The 22735-nt window shown below is 48.9% G+C and overlaps 2 protein-coding genes across 2 annotated transcripts in view; one reads left to right on the forward strand and one right to left on the reverse strand.

Annotated features, from left to right (window-relative positions):
• The window catches only part of MYCBP (MYC binding protein), a 657065-nt gene that overhangs the window by 234793 nt on the left and 399537 nt on the right, over positions 1–22735 (reverse strand). The window lies entirely within an intron of this gene.
• Positions 704–20832, forward strand: LOC126961198 (microtubule-actin cross-linking factor 1-like). The gene is made up of 3 exons (XM_050801323.1): positions 704–1917; positions 2671–2942; positions 20553–20832. The coding sequence occupies exons 2-3, from the start codon at positions 2723–2725 to the stop codon at positions 20696–20698; spliced, it is 366 nt and encodes a 121-aa protein (XP_050657280.1). The 5' UTR covers positions 704–1917; positions 2671–2722; the 3' UTR covers positions 20699–20832.

Genomic DNA, 22735 nt, shown 5'->3' on the forward strand with positions numbered 1-22735 from the left:
CTCCCCTCGACTGAGCTCCAGCTCGCTGCCGCCGCGGGTCCGTTTTCTTCCTCCTTCGGCTCCCAGGGTAAGGCATGGGGCGCGGGGTTGGATGCAGGCGCCCTACCCGGTGCGCGGGGTGCAGTGATTGATCGCCCCAGGCGGCCGCGCCCCAGCCCCCGGCAGCCGGCGGCCGTGGACAGGCGGCTTGACAGGCGCGGGCACAGCTGCCGTGCGGGCCTCGCACCTGCAGCCCCCGCGGCCGGAGCCGGGGAGCGGTGAAGACGCGGAGCTGGGGTTTCCCCTGTGCAGGCGCTGCCAGGGTGGAAGGGAGGCGTGTTCCCCGGTAAAATGGGACACGGAGCCCTGCCGGGGCCCGGCGCCGGACCTTCGGGAGCCGGCAGGGCTGGGCGGGGAAGGTCGCTTCCCGGCCCCAGGGCTCGGCCGCTGGCCCCAGCGCCCTGTTAGTCCTCGGTCGCGCGTCCCCGCTCTTTGTCAGCCACGCTTGGCGGGCACGCGGACCCACCCGCGTCGCTCCAGGCTCGCGGGCGCGCCCCTCCTCCACCGTGGGGAAGCGGGTGGGGGCCAGGTGGGGAGGGTCGCAGCGGGTGAGAGCACCTGGTGAGGTGCCTGTCGCCGACCGGCCTGCGGCCTAGCGGGTGGGCTGGGGCATGGGCGGGCGCTTCTGTGAATCTCGGGGATTGATGGAATGACCCAGGTGACCGAGGGTCGGGCGGGAGCCCGGAGGTCAAACGAGTGTTTGTGAGCGGCCGGAAATTGACGGGGTAGAGCCTAAAAGGGACGCTTTCTCCGGGAGGAGGCCTTGGGAGAGCCGGCCTTTGTAGTGAAATGGGTGTCTTGGAGAGGAATGGGCGGTTCTGGGATGAAGCAGGTGGTCTGAGAGGAGGGGCATTTTTTCTGCCCCCGGGCTAAGGGTAGGGATGGAAGCTTGGCCTGAGTTTCCCAGAGGTTGAGGCTGTCGCTTCAGCCCTGGCACCAGAAGGTAATGGGAGGAGGGGTAAGTGCTAGGATAAAGGGCAAAGCTGTGCCAGGACCCTGGGTCCTTTCCTTTCTGCTTCCTGTGGCTAGATCCCTTCTAGATGTTCCTTGGGAAGAGGGCCCACATGCTGCTGGCACAAGGGGTGCCCTGGCAGGGAGGCTCTGCTGCCCGAGGCTGCCTACAGGCCTCCTACACCGTTTTTATGTTTCTTTTGTTATCTCTTTGAATTCTGTGCTTATGGTGGGGATCTGCCAATGACCCAGGAGGCTGTCTCTGTCCCTTGCTACCTCTAGGCTGAGAATCGAGAATCCCGGAGGAGCTGTGGTCACAGACCCATTGTGTCTAGCCATGTAGGCTACCTTGCTGTCTCTACATAGCCCTGTGTGCAGGTATTCCCCATAAGGGAAAATCAACAGCTCCTGCCCTCCCTGGACCCTACAGCCAAAGTCAGAGTTGGGTACACGGGTTGGCTTTGGGACCTGTAGGAAGGCTGGTAGCTGAAGGCACATACCATTCGCGCTCTGATGGAGCCCTTGGCATGGTGGGCTGTGTGTAGCAGATGGTTCTGGGAAGCGAGCTTGACCTGGCTGAGGGAAGGCTGCCCAGTCTGGCTGGTGGAGCCCAGCTGGCCTTAGAGCAATTGTATTTTCACTCAACCCTCTCCACTAGCTAAACTGACCAGAAAAAATGGACTTTCTGTCCTATCCCCCCACCCCATCCTCATGCTGTGCCACTTATTCCCACAACAGCCCTTGGAATAAGCAAATGAACATTTAATCTAATGCCTGCTGGGTGCCATGCATGGCATCAACCAGTGCTATATTTGCATTTGACAATGTTCTTTAAATATCCTCTGAGGTGGAATATTACCCCCATTTTGCAGATGAAGAAACTGAGTCTCAGAGAGGTGAAGTGACTTGCCCAAGATCACAGCAATTGTAAGTGGCCAAACCAGAATTTATACCCAGGTCTGTCTTACTTCAAGTCTAGTACATTTTCTAATATATCTGCTGGAAACAGAGTGGGAGAAACCAGGGAATTTCTGCCTATTCTAGCCCATGGTTTGCTTCATGCCTGCTATTGAGATCATGCTTTAGCTTTTTGAAAATACTTCCCATCTGTTGCCCCACTTTATCCTTATAGCATTCCTGGGAGGTAAGTAGAACAGGAATATAATAATAGGTACTGTGTATTGAGTGCTTACTGGGCAGTAGGCACTATTAAGCACTTTACATGCAGGATTAAGCACTTTACATGCAGAACCCAACCCGATAGGGCTAGGTTCTAACTATCGTCATCCCCATTTTGTAGGTGAGGGTGCTGAGGCTCAGAGAGATTAAATGGCTTCTCCAGGCTCACACAGCTAGTAAATGGAGTAGAATTTAAACCCACAGCGTTCTGTCATGCGATCTGTGAGCTTAATCCTCCAAATGTGCCAAATAGCAATAATAATAGTTCCTAGGAATAGGAGCTAACTTTTACATGATGTTTTTAAGATTTATAGACATCATCACATATAATATCCCCCAAACCTCGTGAATTAGTTTTGGGATGTATTATCTTCATCCCATTTTCCAGGTGAAGAAACCGAGGTACAGATAGGCAGGACTAGAACCTCTGCTTCCCAAGTCCCAGTGTTCCTTATGGGATCATTGTCTGTGTCTGCTCACATTCAACCCTTTCTCCTTCAGATCACTTCTCCCTGGGCTCCCAGGCCCTCCTGCGGCAGCCCCCACCTGGGCCATGTCTTCCTCAGATGAAGAGACGCTCAGTGAGCGGTCATGTCGGAGTGAGCGGTCTTGTCGGAGTGAGCGATCTTACAGGAGCGAGCGGTCAGGGAGCCTGTCTCCCTGTCCCCCAGGGGACACCTTGCCCTGGAACCTGCCACTGCATGAGCAGAAAAAGCGGAAAAGCCAGGATTCGGTGCTGGACCCTGCAGAGCGTGCTGTGGTTAGAGTCGCTGGTAAGAGAGGTCCCCCAGCAGGCTGGATGGTGTGGGTGTGAGGGAGGAATGGGCCAGGGTGCAGCAGCTGTGTGGGGAGCTGAGGGGTCCTCACCAGGGTTTCTGACAAAGCAGCCATAATCTGATTTGTTATTATTATTCTTGGAAAGATGTTGAAATAACATTAACGAAAAACTCTAAAGAGGAAAATCTGCCACCCCTGTGCTCATATGAGACCTGTTTTCATTTCTGCACCTTCTTCCCTGTCTTTGTCTCCATTTGGTTATATTTTCTATGCAGTTGCCTTCATGGCTTAGGTACCATTCTGCAGCTGACTCTTTTTAGTTACTCTTATATTAAAAAGATTTTCCATATTGCACTTTAGACTTTATAGTTACCATTTCTAAAAGCTGTCTACTATTTCATGATTTTCTAAATCCTACTCTTTTTTCACTTTTTGGCTATATTAGAAGATGCTGCTGAGAACATGGTTAAGAATGATTTGACTTTTGTTATTTCCTTATAATGAAATCCTTGGAGACCACAGTTTTACTTGTATTGCCTTCCAAAAGTGGTGTACATGCTGACCTTTAACACAGTGTGAAGGCTGGGGCTACCTCCTGTGGTGGGATGTGCCCAGCTGTTTGCCAAGCAGCAGTGCAGCGCAGTAGTTATGAGTGTAAGCTTTGGAATCAGAGAGGGTAGGGTGCTGGATTGTGGCCCTGCCACTGACCAACTGTGTGACTCTGGGCAAGTCCCTTATTCTATCTCAGTGTCACTTTCTTTAAGAATGCCCACTGTGCAGGGATGCCTTGAAGGTGAGATGAGATACTGTGTGGAAAGCCCTTAGCACAGTTTTTGGCTCAATAAAGGAGATGCTTCCACTGAAGGCATCCACAGCTGCCTCCCCGAAGTGTGCTCAGCATCTCAGCAGGGTGTTGGTGCTACAGTACAGATAGGAAGATAGAGCAGTGCCTGCAGCTAATTCAGTGACATCACCCGCTTTCAAGCCATCACCAAGGCCTATACTGCTACCTTCTTTGTGTCCCTCAAATAATACAGCCACCCCCTCCACTGTGTCATCTCTCACCTGGACCTTCCAATGAGCGTTTAATAGCTCTTCCTCTCTTAGTCTTGCCACTATCCTCCACATGACTAATAGAGTATTTTTTTTCTAAAATGCAAACCTCAATAACACATATTCTATTTTATGAAATGAAGTTTTGCCCGTACAACACTTCATTAAAAATACAATAAAAAATAAAATAAAATACAAACCTAATTCTATTACTCAGCTGCTTAAAAACCACCTTTGGCTCCTAATTTCCTGCAGAATAAAGGCTTCAGCATAAAGACCAATCAAAAATACTTACCTCTTCAGCTTCACCTGCCACCACCTCTACCCCCAATTTCCCTGCCACAGTACACTGTAACTTGCCCCCCAAAGGGATGCATCTTGCAGGATGAAACCACCACGCTTTAATTTTCTTCTCTGCAAGATGCTGGTAAACCCTCCTCCTCTTTTAAGTGCCGCCTCCTCTGTCCTTAATGCCCCCAGTGGTATCCAAAGCTTCCTCCTCCGCTCTAGCAGTCATACTTTTCTCTCCTCCATGTTCCCTTGTTCAATGTAGCAGTTAACCCACAGGGTGCCCATCACTCCCTTAGAACAGTGAGCAATTTGGGGCCGGGCGCGGTGGCTCAAGCCTGTAATCCCAGCACTTTGGGAGGCCGAGACGGGCGGATCACGAGGTCAGGAGATCGAGACCATCCTGGCTAACACGGTGAAACCCCGTCTCTACTAAAAAATACAAAAATCTAGCCGGGCGAGGTGGCGAGCGCCTGTAGTCCCAGCTACTCAGGAGGCTGAGGCAGGAGAATGGCGTGAACCCGGGAGGCGGAGGTTGCAGTGAGCTGAGATCCGGCCACTGCAGTCCAGCCTGGGTAACAGAGCAAGACTCCGTATCAAAAAAAAAAAAAAAAAAAAAAAAAAAAAAAAAAAAAAAAAAGAACAGTGAGCAATTTGGGACGTGTCTTATGTTTTGAGTCCCTGAGGGCTGCACAGGGCCTTGTGCATGCTAGAGATCGACCGGTATTGAACGACTGAATGAATGCTGAATGAGTGTTTTGAGGATATTATGTGATGTGACAGATTGTGATCCAGAAACAGGCACTGAGCTGTAACAGAAAGTTAGAGAAAGGCTTATGTGGGCTCAGGTAATCAGGAAAGGACTTTAGAGGGAGTGAGCTCCAAGTGAGGAGACAGCAGTGGGGTCTAGAAGGCAGGAGGGAGAGTTTGAGCTCTTTCTAGTGGGCAACGAGGAGTCCTTGGAGGAAGTCCTTCTCAAAACCTTTGGGCCTGCAGCATCAGCCAGTAACAGAATTTTAGAGCTGTCCCTAGGGTGCAGGAAGGGCTTTACTTGTCCCCAGTCTTGAAGGGCCATAACTCAGGGCCCTGAAGACTCGTAAACCTCTTTCTCCTGAAGACAGAGTGGGCTGTCTCATTCTTCCTTCTTTATACCCTCTGCCTCTATCACTCATCACTCATGCATACTTAGATTGCTTTGTGATGATTTCCACTTCCAGTCTTCTCTGAGGAGGCCCACGGGATGATTTGCCTGCTGCTTCAGATTTGGAGTCTAGAATAGAAGTGGAGTGGACTCAAGGAGGCTTAATTTTACACAGGCAAGGCTCCTAAGGACCTGCTGGGTCAACTGAGCAAAGGGATGGCAGGTGCTGCGCTGTGCTGTGTTTCTGGCAGAGATGCTGATCTCCTTTGCATCCTGACACTGCTGAATGCCTCTTTTGAGGAGGGGGCTGGGCCAGTGAGGCTGAAAATGGGGAGACTGCCACAGTTAAAAATAACTTGTGCACTGCAGTTGGGCGTGTTTCTTTAGCAGGAGAGGAGAGAAGCAGCAGAGACGAGGCGGGACTGCGACTTTAGGGTCTTGCTGAAATCTTCATGTGATTTTAGAATGCTGTGGGGGCTCCACCAGAGTAATGGAAAAGGCAGCCTTAGCTCTGCAGGAACTCCTTCACAGGAGGTGCAGGAGGGGCATGTCTGGGAGACCCCGGATGCTCTGAAGCTCTCTGAAGCAGAACTTTAATTGTGGGAGGAAATGAAATCAGTCTTACACTGGAAGCCAGCTGTGGCCTGTGCAATTTTCTCCTCCCCCTGGATCTTGCTTATGAAGCCAAGTGGGGGTGTCTGAATCACTCTTACCAAATAGAGAGCTTCCCTTTCCCTGGCCCACTCCGTGTCCTGAGCTGGTCTTAGGGCCTCGCCCTTGCTTGAGAGGCCCGTTGGGGCAAGCCTGGTGGTCACACATGTCAGAATAGAGAGGGATGTTGGGGCTGAGAAACCTGCTGATTTCAAACAGGTTTTAGGGTGCTGAACCTTGTTCTTCTGCCCATCTTCCTATTCTCATCCTTTCCCTCCATTTGTTTCTCCTTCTTCTTTGCCAGCCATATTCTCCACTCCCTAAGCCCAGCCACATTCAAATGTAACAAGAGTCACTAATGAAAGTGTCTTGTTTCTGTTTATCAGCTTTATGGTTTACACAGAGATTTCAAAATAACTCTGTTAGGCAGGACATATGTTAGCATCCGAGGCTCAGAAGGTTTAAGGGACTTGCCTGTAGTTACACAGGACTGGTAAACACAGATCTTCTAACTCCAAGTACATTGCTATTTCTTTTTATTGAGACAGAGTCTCACTCTGCCACCCAGGCTGAGCGCAGTGGCGCGATCTCAACTCACCGCAACCTTCATCTTCCGGTTCAAGCAATTCTCCTGCCTCAGCCTCCCAAGTAGCAGGGATTACAGGCGTGCACCACCATGCCCAGCTAATTTTCGTATTTTTAGTAGAGATGGGGTTTCACCATGTTGGTCAGGCTGGTCTTGAACTCCCGACCTCAGGTGATCTGCTTGCCTCGGCCTCCCAAAGTGCTGGGATTACAGGCGTGAGCCACTGCACACGTCCCTGTACATTGTTATTTCTATTTCCTTGGGCAATACCTGGCAACCAGGCCAGTCTGAATCTTCTGTAGTTGACAGTCTAAATCTCCACACTCATCTGAGAGACTTGGTCACTTCCGGGAAAGGCCTCAGGATCCTGGTCTATAGAAACAGGAAAGGGGAGAGACAAAGATCTTGGAAAATTTGCCTCTTCCCCTCTGGCTTTCTGTCTAGTGAAGAGCAGTAGAAATATTCTTACTTAATGGTGGGGAGCAACAAGGAAGTGGGGCGCTAGGGAGCTTAGTCTAGCAAGGAGTACAACCCCAAAGGGTAGAAACAAAGAGAGGAAGAAATGATGTATCCCTTGGGACCTGTGAGGAGTATGTTGAGAACAGGGTACAAGACAGGGTGTCACATGGCTGTACACTGCACAACCTTGGGGGTGTGATTCACATCACATTTGTTGTCATTGCAGACGTGTACATTTATTATTACAAGTTTCCTGCAGATGGCAGTAACATATCTTGAAGAAGGGCTCATATTTGGGCTAGGGCACGGTAGGGTGCAGGAAGATTCCACCAACTACTCATCAGTGAGGTATTCATTCGTCTAACATCACATAATCAGGACCCTCCCTGTCCTTGGCATTGATATTCAAAGATGACTGAAGATGTGGTCCCTTCTGCATGGAACTCAGTCTAGTGGAGAGGATAGAAGGGAAAAAGGCCGGGTGTAGTGGCTCACACCTGTAATCCCAGCATTTTGGGAGGCCGAGGCAGGAGAATTGCTAGAGCTAAGGAGTTCAAGACCAGCCTAGGAGACCCTGTCCCTATTTTTTTTTTTTTTTTGAGTAGTTAGAAGGGAAAAAATAATTATATCCCCGTATATGTTGTGAAAAGGGGGAGCGCAGTGACTCAGAGCTAAGGACTGGACCCCTCTCTGGTTGTTCATTTATTCATTCATTCAACTAAAAAAGGGATTAAGCTATGTGCCAGTAGAAATCATCTATGGGATTCATTCCTGGGAGTATCAGCAAATGCTGCTGAAATGATCATTCCCAACATCTGCTCCATTGTGGTCTTCTAGTCAGATGGCAATTGTTTCTCTGCACAGCCCTTGTTTCAGTTGGCTTTATAGTCACGTTCATTGTTCCCAGGTTCATTTCCCTCACCAGCTCTGGAGCTCTCTGTAGTCAGGAGTCCCATCTTACCCTGTTTGCCCCGGGACAGAGAGTCATGAGAGCACTACTTGGTCAAAAGCTGGAGCTTACTCCTCTGGGCCCATGTGTCTCTCCTCCAGGTTGGGAGCTCTGAGAAGACATCTCACAGGCACGTCTCTGCTCATTCATTCATTCAATAAAAAAATGGAGTAAGCTCCTGCCACGTGCCAGGCACTGTGGAGACAACTGAATCTGGAGTCACAAGACTTAGGCAAATGACCTTGCTTCTTGAATCCTCAGTTTCCATAACTGTAAAAGGGAGATGGTGATGAAGGGTGTAAAAGGGAGATGAATGAGAATCAGAATGTGCTGGAAAAACACAGGTTCACATGGCCTGTTACTGCACTTAGCAGTGTCATTCCTTGTAACCTCCCTGGCAGCCAGATGAGGCAGTGGAGACTCAGGAGGCCAGCAGTTTCCCAGGCCAGCAAAGAAGGGGCCCAAGCCTCTTATTTCTGTCCCCTTCCTTTGTTCTTTAGGCCTTTGTCAGGGAGCAGATGGAAGTGGCTTATTTTGGCCAAGCTGTGAGTGGGAAGAAGGGAATGCAGGGATGGGAAATGGAACCCTAAAGACAATCTAATTGGGAATCCTTACTCCTGAGCTGGCAACCTTCCTTGCCCTGAGGCTCTTCGAGTTTTGTATCCAGGAAGGCTCCTCCTCCTTCCCAGCTTCTCTTCTTCCTGGCGGTGTCCTCAGAGTCTCTGTGGCCCTGTCCTGGAGCTTGGTTTCAGTAGCAGGAGAGATGAGCAGAGGAGAGTGCCCTGAAAGTGGGGCAGAATGAATTGTAGCTACACACCACCAGCTCAGCTCCAGCTCTTTGAAAGTAAATCTGGGTCACATTAGCTGTGGGCTGGAACATGACCACGTGGGCAGAATTCTGTGCAGGCAGCAGAAAAGACAGCCAATCTGTCCTTTCTCTGAGGTGCAGGGCCCCTGTGGGACCCCAGATGGTGAGGGAAGGTGGTTTCTGGATTGCAAGGTGTAATGTCGTCTTAACGCCATCATGCTTTTCTAGTGACTTCCTAGGTGACATAGAGAAAGGTATGGAATGGCAGTTTGGCTCATGCCTTTCTGTTTGTTATGGGAGAAGCCTATGCTGAAGGTAGGAATGCAGAGGAAGGACTGGTTACTTTGGGGACCGTGGAAGTCCATCATTTCTCAGTCTCATGGGCTCAGGGGTTAGATGCCACCAGAGTAGCTGACACTGCAGCAAGATCTAGGACTGCACTTGTTCTTTACTTCAGCAGTACTGCCCTTGAGGAAAGGTCTGTGAACAGATCCATCATCACTAAAATGTTATATGGATGCTGGCTGGCCTCCTCTTTCTGGTTGCTGTGGCTAGGGCCTGCCATGATTTGGCCCTGTCACTGCCTGTTGCCACCTGTCAGTTAGAAGCCTGCCAGCCTCTTCTTCTGTCTTGGCTTTCCTGTAGGAGCAGAATGGGTGCTCCTTGCTGGATTCTCTGCCTGGATCTGGGATGCTGCTACAGGGAAGGTCTGAAGTCCCTATAACTTGAAGGGTGATGATTATGGGCTGAAGCTTCTGTCCTAAGCTGTGCCCCACCCCTACCCCAGAAGATACCAGGCTTTTGCCTTGTGGTCAGGGGAGGATTCTGCCTCGGGCCTCAGTGGGTGTCTCCAGGGATGCCCTCCCTGGCTTATTCACACCTTTCCTCATGTGCTTACTCTTCCATTCATTCATGCAAAGGACTGGCTTTGGGAGTCAGCTGGAGTCCTAGTTTCCATTGCTCACTTACTAATTGGGTGACCCTGGGATGTTAGTAACCTAATTGAGCCTCAGTTTCTGATACTGTTAAAATGGGGGAACAAGACCACTACCTCAGAGACTTGCACAGTAGATTAAATGAGGTAGCTGGGAGTAGGATGCTTGGCCCAGTTCCTGCTATATAGTCAGCCCTTAATACTTTTTTTTGAGACAGAGTCTCGCTCTGTCGCCAGACTGGAGTGCAGTGGCGCGATCTTGGCTCACTGAAGCCTCCACCTCCCAAGTTCAAGCGATTCTCCTGCCTTAGCCTCTGGAGTAGCTGGGACTACAGGTGCGCGCCACCACGCCCAGATAATTTTTGTATTTTTAGTAGAGATGGGTTTCACCATGTTGGCTGGGATGGTCTTGATGATCTGCCCGGCTTGGCCTCCCAAAGTGCTCGGATTATAGCCACTGTACCTGGCTGCCCTTGATACATATTAGCTCTTTTCATTAGTATCATTAATTCACTCATACATTTGTTCATAGATTCATGAATGTGCTGATTTATCCCCTTGCTTATTCACTGATTACACACTTGCTTATTTAACAAATATCCCTAGGGCTACTTTGTTCTAGGCTCAGACTGCACTTCAGAGCCCAGCTCCTGCCTATGAAGACAGTTAGAATGCGGCATGAGCTGAGCTACGGTGCAAGTCCAAAGAGTTCTGAGGAAGTTCTGAAAGGGAAGGGACTTCTACTCCTGCCCCTCCCTGGCTTAGAGCAATGATAGCATTTCTTCTGGAGCTGGGAAAAGAAATACGAATTAGCCAGGACAACCTGAAGAGACAGGGCACTTCCCGGTGGTTTGCATCTATTCTTGCTCTCTTTTCTTTGGCTTTAGTAGAAAGGGAAGAAGGAAAATGAAGAGAGAAGAGCTGGTGAGAATTAGGAACTAAAGAATCTAGAGGGTGGTTTGGGGAGTCTCTGGACTCAGTTTAGGAGCGCCTGAGAGCTGGTGCCAGCTGGAATCTTCCGGTGAATAATAGCTGGTAAAGCCACTGTGTAGAGTCCTAGATGTGTGCCAGGCATTTTACATACATCATTTAATCCTCATAGAACCCTGGGAAGTAGTTGCTATTCTCAACAGACATGTTAAGGAACTTTTCTGAGGTTATACATTGACCAAATAATGGAGCTGGGATTCAGCATTACTTAATGTGCATGGCGCCCCCTGGCCCTCAACATGTACAATATGCTCTTTGGAGTTATTCAAGTGCTGAGTTTCGCGTCTGCCTAACTCCAAAGCCCTGGCACTTTTCAGGATATTTCAAATATGCTAAAGTAGTGAGAATAGTACTCCCATCACCCAGAAACAAGAATGATCAATTCATGGCCAATTTTATTTCATTCATACACTCCTGTCAGTGGAAAAAACACAGTTCCTGTTGTTTCTTTTTCTTTCTTTTCTTTTTTTTGAGACGGAGTCTCACTCTGTTGCCCAGGCTGGAGTGCTATGGCACCATCTCAGCTCACTGTAACCTCCGCCTCCCGGGTTCAAGCGATTCTTTGCCTCAGCTCCCCGAGTAACTGGGATTACAGGCACGTGACACCATGCCCGGCTAATTATTTTGTATTTTTTAGTAGAGACGGGGTTTCACCATCTTGGCCAGGCTGGTCTTGCACTCCTGACCTCGTGATCCGCCCACCTGGGCCTCCCAAAGTGCTGAGGTGTGAGCCACCGCGCCCGACTAGTTCCTGTTTTTCTATTCTCTTACTCAACAATCAACACAGAAGACTTCTGTGACCCCAATATATGTGAGGATTTCTCCCCACCAGCAAGTTAAACAATAGTTCTGCAGTGGACACCAGCAGGGTGTCCCCAGTTTAATTATGACACTGTCTACCAGGAAATAGCATCAGAGTTCACAGTTTGAGGGTTCAGTCCCCAAGACATTCCCCCACTTCACTACTTTTTTTTGCAGGGGGAGATGGTGTCTTGCTCTTGTTGCCCAGGCTGGAGTGCAATGGCGCAATCTCTGCTCACTGCAACCTCTGCCTCCTGGGTTCAAGCGATTCTCCTGCCTCAGCCTTCCAAGTAGCTGGAATTACATGTGCGTGCCACCATGCCTGGCTAATTTTTTTCTTTTTTTTTTTTGAGATGGAGTCTCGCTCTGTCACCAAGCTGGAGTGCAGTGGCGCGATCTCAGCTCATTGCAACCTCTGCCTCCCGGGTTCAAGTGATTCTTCTGCCTCAGCGTCCTGAGTAGCTGGGACTACAGGCATGCACCACCACGCCTGGCTAATTTTTGTATATTTAGTAGAGATGGGGTTTCACCTTGTTGGCCAGGATGGTCTTAATCTCTTGACCTTGTGATCCGCCCACCTTGGCCGCCCAAAGTGCTGGGATTACAGGTGTGAGCCACTGCACCCGGCTGAGGGATTCTTTCTTTTCTTTTCTTTTTTTTTTTTTTTTGAGACAGAGTCTTACTCTTTTGCCCAGGCTGGAGTGCAGTGGTGTGATCTTGGCTCACTGCAACCTCTGCCTCCTGGTTCTCCTGTCTCAGCCTCCTGAGTAGCTGGGATTACAGGTGTGTGCCACCACGCCCAGCTAATTTTTGTATTTGTAGTGGAGGCAGGATTTCACCGTGTTGGCCAGGCTGGTCTCAAACTCCTGACCTCAGGTGATCCACCTGCCTCGGCCTCCCAAAGTGCTGGGATTACAGGCATGAGCCACTGTGCCTAGCCCACCCCACTCCACTTCTAATGCCAATCACAAGACCCAAATTGTTTTTACCTGTGCTTCTGACTGACTGGCTATAAATGGGGTGCTGGCTGGGTGCAGTGACTCATATCTGTAATCCCAGCATTTTGAGAGGCCAAGGTGATGAGCCACTGTGCCTAGCCCACCCCACTCCACTTCTAATGCCAATCACAAGACCCAAATTGTTTTTACCTGTGCTTCTGACTGACTGGCTATAAATGGGGTGCTGGCTGGGTGCAGTGACTCATACCTGTAATCCCAGCATTTTGAGAGGCCAAGGTGGGAGGATTGCTTGAAGCCAGGAGTTCGAGACCAGCCTGGGTAATACAGTGAGACCCTGTCTATACAGAAAATAAAACGAAGTTAGCCAGGCAGGAGAATCGCTTGAACCCAGGAGGTGGAGGTTGTGGCGAACTGAGATTGCGCCATTGCACTTCAGCCTGGGTAAGAAGAGTGAAATTTTGTCTCAAAAAAAAAAAAAGAGAGAGAGAAGGAAAGAAAGAAATTAGCCAGGCATGGTGGTATGCACCTGTAGTACCAACTACTCAGGATGCTGAGGTGGGAGGATTGCTTGAGCCTGGGAGGTCGAGGCTGCAGTGAGCTGAGATTGTGCACTGTACTCTAGCCTGGGCTACAGAGTGAGACTGGATCTCAAAACAAACAAAACAGAAACCAGAAAACATACAGAGGATACAGGTGAAGAGATGCAGAGGGCGAGGGCAAGGTATGGAAGAAGGAATGTGGAGCTTCCATGCCCTCCCTTGTATGCCACCCTTCATGAATCTTCACACGTTCACTTATCCTGGAAGCTCCCTGAATCTTAGGCCTTTCATGGAGACTTCCTTGGGTAGGCATGGTTGACAACCATGTAGAAATGTGATTGGGCAAAAAGGGTATGGTCTAACACTAACAGTGTGGAAACCCAGCAAAGCCTGGCTGTTCAGATTCTTCTTGGATTTTCCGTGCAGCATTCCTTCCCCCAGGATATGGGGCAAGACTCCTGAAATAGGGGCCTCATGATTACAGTCAGAAATGTGGGGGAAGGCAGCCGGGCGCCGTGGATCATGACTGTAATCCCAGCACTTTGGGAGGCTGAGGTGGGTGGATCACGAGGTCGAGAGATCGAGACCAACCTGGCCAACATGGTGAAACCTTGTCTCTACCAAAAATACCAAAAAATTAGCTGGGCTTGGTGGTGTGCACCTGTAGTCCCAGCTACTCAGGAGGCTGAGGCAGGAGAATCACTTGAACCCAGGAGAAGGAGGTTGCAGTGAGCTGAGATCACACCACTGCACTCCAGTCTGGCAACAGAGTGAGACTCTGTCTCAAAAAAAAAAAAAAAAATTGTCGGGGAAGCCTGAGAGTTGTGGCTCACACATATAATCCCAGCACTTTGGGAGGCCGAGGAAGGAGGATCACTTGACGCCAAAAGTTCAAGACCAGCCTGGGCAACATAGTGAGACCACCATCTCCACACACACACACAAATTAATCAGGTGTGGTGGTGCATGCCTATAGTCCCAGCTAATCGGGAGGCTGAGATGGGAGGATCCCTTGAGCCCAGGCAGTCACTGCTGCAGTGAGCTATGATTGTACCACTACACTCCAGCATAAGCAACATAGTAAGACCTTGTCTCTACAGAGAATCAAAAAATAAGCCAGGTGTAGTGGCACATACCTGTGGTCCCAGCCACTCAGGAGGCTGAGGTGGGAGGATCGTTTGAGCCAGGGAAATTGAGGCTGCAGTGACCCGTGACCATCATCCAGCCTGAGTGACACAGTGAGACCCTGTCTAAAAAAGAAAAAAAAAAATTGCAGGGAAAATTGAGTCCTGCTTTGGGAGGAAAAAGAAACAGGTGAAAGGAGGGCAGAAGGTCAGAAAGATTGTTTTCTAAGACTTGCTTTGCTTGTGAGGTCTACAGTGCCTCAACATTATAGCAGAAAACTATGACAAAGGCTATAGAAGTTATGAGCCAGGAACTGTGGACAAAAAATCCATATATTGCAACCCCACTTCTCCCTCCCCAGTTACGTATAAGAAGTTTCCAGTAGCTGCATGTGGTGACTCATGCCTGTAATCCCAGCTACTCGGGAGGCTGGGGCAGGAGAATCACTTGAACTGGGAGGCAGAGGTTGCATTGAGTCGAGATTGTGCCACTGCACTCCAGCCTGGGTGACAGAGCAAGACTCTGTCTCAAAAAAAAAAAAAAAAAAAAAAAAAAAAATCAGAAAGTTCCAGTAATCACATTTACCTTCCTCAGTTTTTGTTTTTGAGACAGAGTCTTGCTCTGTTGCCCAGGCTGCAGTGCAGTGGCACAATTATAGCTCACTGCAACTTCAAACTCCTTCACTTCCCTCACTTTTTAACCATTATATTATACTACCTTTCCTCTAGTAGTAAATATACCAGTTTATCTGCTTCAGAATCCATGTCTGAGGACTGGAACCACTGCCACCTGACCTACTGCCCGGAGTCTTCATGAGGGATTCTTTTTTTTTTTTTCGAGATGGACTCTTGCTCTGTCACTTAGGTTGAAGTGCAGTGGTGTGATCTTGGCTCACTGCAACCTCTGCCTCCCAAGTTCAAGTAATTCTCCTGCCTCAGCCTCCCGAGTAGCTGGGACCACAGGCAAACGCCACCACGCCCGGCTAATTTTTTGTATTTTTAGTAGAGACGGGGTTTCACCGAGTTAGCCAGGATGGTCTCAATCTCCTGACCTTGTGATCCACCCGCCTCGGCCTCCCAAAGTGCTGGGATTACAGGCATGAGCCACTGCACCCGGCCTTCATGAGGGATTCTAACACCCAGATGTTCAGGCTCCAGGGGCAGTGTATCCCTCCTAGCGTTGCTTGGCTGATCCTCTGGTCCTTCCAGCTTGAGGTTCAGGCTTTACTCCCATAACACACAGAAGTAGGCTAGAGTCTATCTGGTTCTGTTCTGCCAGTATAATTAAACAAAATATCCCAAAAATGAGTTTCAAGGATTCAATCTTGACAGACTGAAGTTGAGTTGCAATAGGACTGAGGTCCTTAACATCATCACAGGAGGATGGCACAGTGGCTCATGCCTCTAACCTCAGAACTTTAGGAGGCCAAGGTGGGTGGATCACTTGAGCTCAGGGATTCAACATCAGCCTGGATTACATGGCGAAACCCCATATCTACAAAAAATACAAAAATACAAAAATTAGCTGGGAGCGGTGGTGTGCACCTGTAGTACAAGCTATCTGGGGGACTGAGGCTAGAGGATCACTTGAGCCCAGGAGGTTGAGGCAGCAGTGAGCCATGTTCATGCCACTGCACTCCAGCCTGGGTGACAAAGCGAAACTCTGTCTCAAAAAAAAAAAAAAAAAAAAAAAAAAATTCATCAAGGGAATGAGTTCCGTTTTTGTCATAGGGGCCTGTGCCCCAGGACTGCCCTGATGCTGGTGAACTGCTTCGCGTGACTCTGATCTCAACTGAGAGCAGTGGCCACCACTCTTAAGGGCCTCTCCCGGCCTCAGTGATTTGTGCTCTTTCCAGGCTGCCTGTTAGTGCCTCTTTAGAGGTTTCTACCCTGAGGTGGTGTTGGATGGAGAGCTGTGGTTTCAAGTGAAGGGAAGTTTCATAGATAAAACAAAAGCCACACCTCACAGTTTGGGGAACCTCCCAATTCCCCAAAGAGTATAGACTCCCTCAGAGGACCCCCACAGGTTAAGACCCTGTCCTGCCTCAGAGCAGGAAGGGAGATTGGGTGTGGTTCAGCAGGGCTCACATTAGCCCGATTCCTTCAAGAGTGAAGATAAAAACAGTTTTACTGACAAAGAAGCTGGGAGACAGCAGAGGGGCCAATATCTTTTATAACTGCTATTGTTAGGTTCCGAATGACAGCCTTGGTGCTCAGCATCTTATGTGCTGTATTTGACCTGCTCCTCAAAACAACTTTAGGAGGCAGATGTGCTATAGCAGAGGAAGCAGAAACCCAGAGAGTTCGGTAACTTTCTCAAAGTCTCCCAGCCAGTAAGGGGCCACACTTGGAATGGTGCTAGCTCTGCCTAGGGCAACCCACTGCCTCTCCCATTACAAGGAACAGTAGTTTAATAACAGCTAACATCTGTGTAGCACTTCAAGGTTCACAGAATGCCTTAACACCCATTATCGCCACTGTGCCTCGGGAAGCCGGTGCGGTGAGGCCTTCCACGCCCCTTGGGGATAGCTGCCTGTCAGGGGTCCAGCCTCTGCTCATTTCCCCCAGGAAGCATGGGAGATTCTTTGGAATTGACTCTGACGAGCCATGGGAGAGGCCTAGGGAGAGGCTGAGGTGGAGCGACTTGGCCGGTTGCTATGGTAACCCAGATGGCTGAGTAACCATTTTGAGGGTTGCCATAGTGATAAGCTGCTGGTGGCAGGGATCTTGTCTTCCTGGGTGGCTGGCACCCTCCAGGCCTCTTAAATTGAGATGTTGCACTTTCTGAACAGAAGAGGGCAGCATGAGAGCAGGCAAAGGCTTCTTACCCCAGAGCGGATTTGGGAACTTGAGGCAAAGCTTAGAAAGGATTTCAAGGAGCTGGGCAGAAAGGGAGCTTTGGCTGGTGCTCAAGCTTCACTTCTGAGACTAGAACTAGGTAATTTTCTTCCAAGAGCTGGTCAAAGGATAATGTTTGGGGCTGCCCCTTCGGTGCCTGGCATCAGCTACTATTGGGGAATATAAAAGGCACAGCAGACAGCTACTCTTGCAAGGAGGAATGGAAAGAATATGTGCATGTGTGTGCACACACACAATCACTCAATCACTACTAGCAAAGAACTTCTTTTCTTTTCTTTTCTTTTTTCTTTCTTTCTTTCTTTCTTTCTTTCTTTCTTTCTTTCTTTTTCTTTCTTTCTTTTCTTTTTTTTTTTTTAGATGGAGTTTTGCTCTTGTTGCCCAGGCTGGAGTGCAATGGCATGATCTCGGCTCACTGCAACCTCTGCCTCCCGGGTTCAAGTGGTTCTCCTGCCTCAGCCTCCCAAGTAGCTGGGATTACAGGTGCCCGCCACCACGCCCAGCTAATTTTTTGTATTTTTAGTAGAGATGGGGTTTCACCATATTGGTCAGGCTGGCGTCGAACTCCTTACCTCAGGTGATCTGCCCGCCCTGGCCTCCCAAAGTGCTGGGATTACAGGCATGAGCCACCACGCCTGGCCTAAGAATTTCTTTATAAAACATCAGTTAACACATAAAATAATGCAGTATGAACCAAAGGCAAAGAAGAGCTGGGAATAAACTTTCTAGAGGTTGAGGAAGGAGCACTAGCAGAAAGAGAAATAATTTTGTACTTCCCTCTTTTCTCCCTACACATGAAGTGCCCTCAGCCCTTGACCAGTGAGTGGACATTGAGCTGGATTCTCAACTGTCTTGAATCAGATCTGGCTCCCTCCCCCGACCCCCATATGAGTTCAGTGAGGCATCCATTCCTTCAGCAAATATTTATTGAACATGTACTACGTGCAAAGTATTGTGTTAAGCCCAGTGATGAAGAAAGATGAAGTAGATGTCTTTGCTGTCAAGAACCTATGAAGTAGGAGGTTAAGGAGGCAGTGATACAAACATCCACAGTACATGTACCTGGAGTTCAAGACCAACACAGTGAGACCCTGTCTCTATAAAAATTTTTTTTAAAAAGCCGGGTACAGAGGCTCACACCTGTAATCCCAGCACTTTGGGAGGTTGAGGCAGGCTGACTACTTGAGCCCAAGAGTTCGAGACCAGCCTGGATAGCATGGTGAAATCCTGTCTCCACAAACAGTACAAAAATTAGCTGGGGTGTTGGCACCTGCCTGTAGTCCTAGTTGCTGGTGGGTTAGTTGGTGGGGGCGCTGAGACAGGAGGATTGCTTGAGCCTAAGAGGCAGAGGTGTCAGTGAGCCGAGATTGTGCCACCGCACTCCAGCCTGGGTGATAGAGTAAGACGCTGCCTCTAAATAAATAAATAGAAAAAAAAATTCATGTCATTTGGGGTGAACTTTCAAGGTAAATTTCAGTAGGTGGAGTTGGGGGATGGGACATTCTAGGCAAAGCCTCAGAGTTTGATTATAGGGAAACGAGGTATACACAAGGGTGTCATAGCAGATCAGCCTGAAAAGGAAGATAGATGTCTAAATATGGAAGACTTGGAATTCCAGACTTAGAATAAGGGATGCTGTGAGACAAACATACTCTCTCCTTAAATACTCTAGCCTTCCAGCTAGTCAGTAGTCACAGACAGCCAAGTATTTTAGGATCATCTGGTTCACTCATTCATACATTTAATCAAAAATTTAGGCCGGGTGCGGTGGCTCATGCCTGTAATCCCAGAACTTTGGGAGGCTGAGGCGGGCAGATTACCTGAGGTCAGGAGTTTGAGACTAGCCTGGCCAACAAGGCGAAACCCCATCTCTACTAAAAATACAAAAATTACCCAGGCGTGGTGGCGGGTGCCTATAATCCCCGCTACTCGAGAGACTGAGGCAGGAGAATCGCTTGAACTCGGGAGGTGGAGGTTACAGTGAGCCGAGATCGTACCATTGCACTCCAGCCTGGGTGACAGAGTGAGACTCCGTCTCAAAAGAAAAAAAAAAAATTAAATATACAAATACGTGTGCTTGTGTGTGTGTGTGTGTGTGTGTGTGTATGTATATGTATATTTTTAGAGACTGAATTTTGCCATGTTACCCAGGCTGGTCTTGAACTCCTGAGCTCAAGTGATCCTCCTGCCTTGGCCTCCCAAAGTGTTGGGATTACAGGTGTGAGCCACCATGCATAGCATTAAAGAAATAGTTGACCGGGTGTGGTAGCTCACACCTGTAATCCCAGCACTTTGGGAGGCTGAGGTGGGCGGATTACCTGAGGTTATAAGTTCGAGACTAGCCTGGCCAACAAGGTGAAACCCCATCTCCACTAAAAATACAAAAATTAGCCAGGCGTGGTGGTGGGCACCTGTAATCCCAGCTACTGGAGAGGCTGAGGCAGGAGAATTGCTTGAACCCGGGAGGTGGAAGTTGCAGTGAACCGAGATTGTGCCATTGCACTCCAGCCTGGGTGACAGAGCGAGACTCCATCTCAAAAATAAATAAATAAACAAATGTGTGTGTGTGTATGTATGTTTTAGAGATCAAACTTTGCCATGTTGCCCAGGCTGGTCCTGAACTCCTGGGCTCAAGCAGTCCTCCGGCCTCGGCCTCCCAAAGTGTTGGGATTACAGGTGTGAGCCACCATGCACAGCATTAAAGAAATAGTTGTCTGGGTGCGGTGGATCATGCCTGTAATCCCAGCACTTTGGGAGGCTGAGGTGGGCAGTTCACGAGGTCAGGAGATCGAGACCATCCTGGCTAACACAGTGAAACCCCGTCTCTACAAGAAATACCAAAAATTAGCCGGGCGTGTTGGCGGGCACCTGTAGTCCCAGCTACTCGGGAGGCTGAGGCAGGAGAATGGTGTGAACCCGCGAGGTGGAGGTTGCAGTGAGCCGAGATCGCGCTACTGCACTCCAGCCTGGGTGACAGAGCAAGACGCTGTCTCAAAAAAAGAAAAAGAAATAGTTAATGAGTGCCCTATATGTGCCAGTGCCAGATCATTTGCTAGGTGGTAAGGATCCTGTGGTGAATTAGATGACAAACAGTCCCAGCCCTCAGGGAGCTTACGATTTAGTAAGGATGAAAGACACTGTACCATAACTTCAAGTGTGATGAGTATTACCAAAGGGTAGAGGAGGACCTATTAATTGGAGGAGGGGGGGTCAAGGAAGGCTTCCCCCTGGGGAATTTCAGCAGAAGCATGGGTAGGAGTGAGCCAGGCCAAAGTAGAGTGATGAAGGATTATAATCTGGGAGGAAAGCCGGTTGGATGGCCCTGAGGCGACATAACACATTTGAGGTGCTGAAAGCAATAGAAAGTGGCAGGGCTTTAAGGATAGGGGCATTTGATGAGGCTTTAATTGGGAGAACACCAAGGATAAAGGGCTTTAATTTCCTTGCATTACTCTTCTCCTCCACTAGATGCCCTTCTGAGTACATCCTTCTGCTTCCCCCATTGCAGCCTTCTTAGAAATGCAGCAGCAGTCTCACCCATCAGGAGCAAAAGAAAATCAAAGACCAAAAGGAGAAAGGCTCAGAGCTTTTGCGACTGTGTGGTCTGGCTATAAATTTAGACTGTTGCTTGAAAGAAGCGAAAAACCTCCCCTTCGTAGACTTCCTTCTTCCCATCCCCCCTGTCAGCCGGCTTTGTTCCTCTAGCCTTGTAAAATTTTCTCTGTATAAAACAGGAACATCAGCCAAACATGTGGACTTCCCCGCTTTCCATTCATTAAAAGAATGCATTATTTCAAAATCTCCTGGGAACATTTAAATGCAAATTTTGTCAAGAAAGCAATTTGAGTCTTAGAGAAGCCCTCTAGCCACAACCCAAAGCAGAAGTTTCTTCTTTGATTTCTGTGTTTCTTAAAAGGAATCTCAACCCCTTGCCTTCTCCCCGCAACCCCCCCAGGTCTTCTCTGATTCTCATGGCAGACTCTTCCCCTTTTTGCCCCTGTTCTTTCTTCACCTTTGGCAAGCATCAGTGACACATCTTGAAGAACCTGCTCACAAAGTGGCGCATGTAGCAGCCCCAGGAGGGAATGGAGGGACTTTTCTATGTACTGTAATGGACATAAGGAGGCAGATGTCTGTGTGGGGGCGAGATGTCTGTGTGGAGGTGTTTGTATGCGTGATTTCTGTCTGGGCCTTCTTAGCCCTGCTGGCATAAAATAATATGGGAAATGCAGATGACTCAGCACTGACACAGTCAAGATCCCCAGAGTTAGCATTTCTATATTCTCTGCTGTTTACGAAAAATGTGCTTGTGCCATCAACCAGCAACTCATCCTGCTTTTTCCACTAAAAGCCTTTTACTGAAAAACATATATACTTCAAACTTATTCTCCTTCTTTTTGTAAACTGAGCTCATTAGCAGCTGACACCAAACTGATAACTAGTTCTTTTTGTTTGTTTGTTTTTAGCACGGAGGATTAAACTGGAAGGAAATGAGCATTTGTCTAAGGATCCTCCCTGTCCTCTTTCAGGCCCTTCCCTGCATGATCTTCATGCCCACAACTTGGGCAGGCCAGCAACACTTGATGGGAAAAGATATGATTAATGACTTGCTCACCTGATTTCTGATCAGGGTGTGGTGTGGAAACAACCAGCGTGCACCTATTAGCGAAAAGCGTCTTTTTTTTTTTTTCTTGTTATGAATGTGCTGAGCATTGACCAAAATACTTGGCACTACTCACGAGGTACAAAGACACCTTCCCTAGCCTGGGGTTAAGAAGTTTCTCCTTCAAACTCTTGAGAATGGGAACTGGAATGGAAGCCTAAGTCCCAATTTTGGCTGCTCAGTGTTGCATGAATTCTTTTTTTACTTGCTAATTTGCCCTTATTGTGAGATCAGCCAGTGTAACTTCTTACCCACAACCACCTCTCCAGACCTCCTGAGAAATCAAGTTAACAGGGGAGGATAAAGGCTGAATGGGGGTGGAGGGCACAACGTGTCACCTACATTGACCAGAGTTCTTCATTCACTGCTCATGGCTCTGGCGCACTCCATGAATATTGGGATTGAATGATACACAACTGAATGTTGGATCAAATGATGTTGGGAGCTCTGTCCTCAAAATGGGCCCCAATAAATCCCTACCCATATTTTCCAGTTTCCTTTCTTTACTCTTTCCTTTCCCCTGATGACAAAGAATAATTGGCTTCCCCTTTTCTTCCCTGACCAGCTATGCTCCAGAGCCCTTTCTTTGTTCCCTAACAGTCCTGGTTCTGTCTCAGGTTCCCACATTTCTCCCTTTTGATCTCTGTCTCTCTGTTCAGATGGCTGTCACAGTTTAATAATCCTGGAGGGTCTATCCCCCACAGATTTATGTCTCCCAGTCTCTCCTCTTATTCACCCCATGGTGCAGTCAGAATCCTGTTTTCGTGCCTCCCTGGGTTGTCATTTCTCAGGTTCTGGCTCCTTGGCCTGGTTTACTTCATGGTGCTGGATCTGCCCCGTCACTTCTCGTTCAGCTTCTTCTGTTTCTGGAAAACCCTTTGTTCCCGGGATTCTTTGTGGGCTCAGTGTCCTCCGGGCCCACACTGCAGCCCTGTCTGGATCTTGCCCTTGTCCTGGTTCTGACCGCGTCTAGCCCTGGGATCTGAGG

This window comes from Macaca thibetana, chromosome 1, assembly GCF_024542745.1.
Source record: "Macaca thibetana thibetana isolate TM-01 chromosome 1, ASM2454274v1, whole genome shotgun sequence".
In the NCBI taxonomy this organism is placed as follows: domain Eukaryota; kingdom Metazoa; phylum Chordata; class Mammalia; order Primates; family Cercopithecidae; genus Macaca; species Macaca thibetana.

What these genes read in the sequence shown, in the direction of transcription:
- LOC126961198 (XM_050801323.1), top strand. Translation starts at nt 2,723, where the DNA reads ATGTCTTCCTCAGATGAAGAGACGCTCAGTGAGCGGTCATGTCGGAGT. An exon ending in TGCTGTGGTTAGAGTCGCTG is followed by an intron (nt 2,943 to 20,552) that starts GTAAGAGAGGTC and finishes CTCCTCCACTAG; the next exon opens with ATGCCCTTCTGAGTACATCC.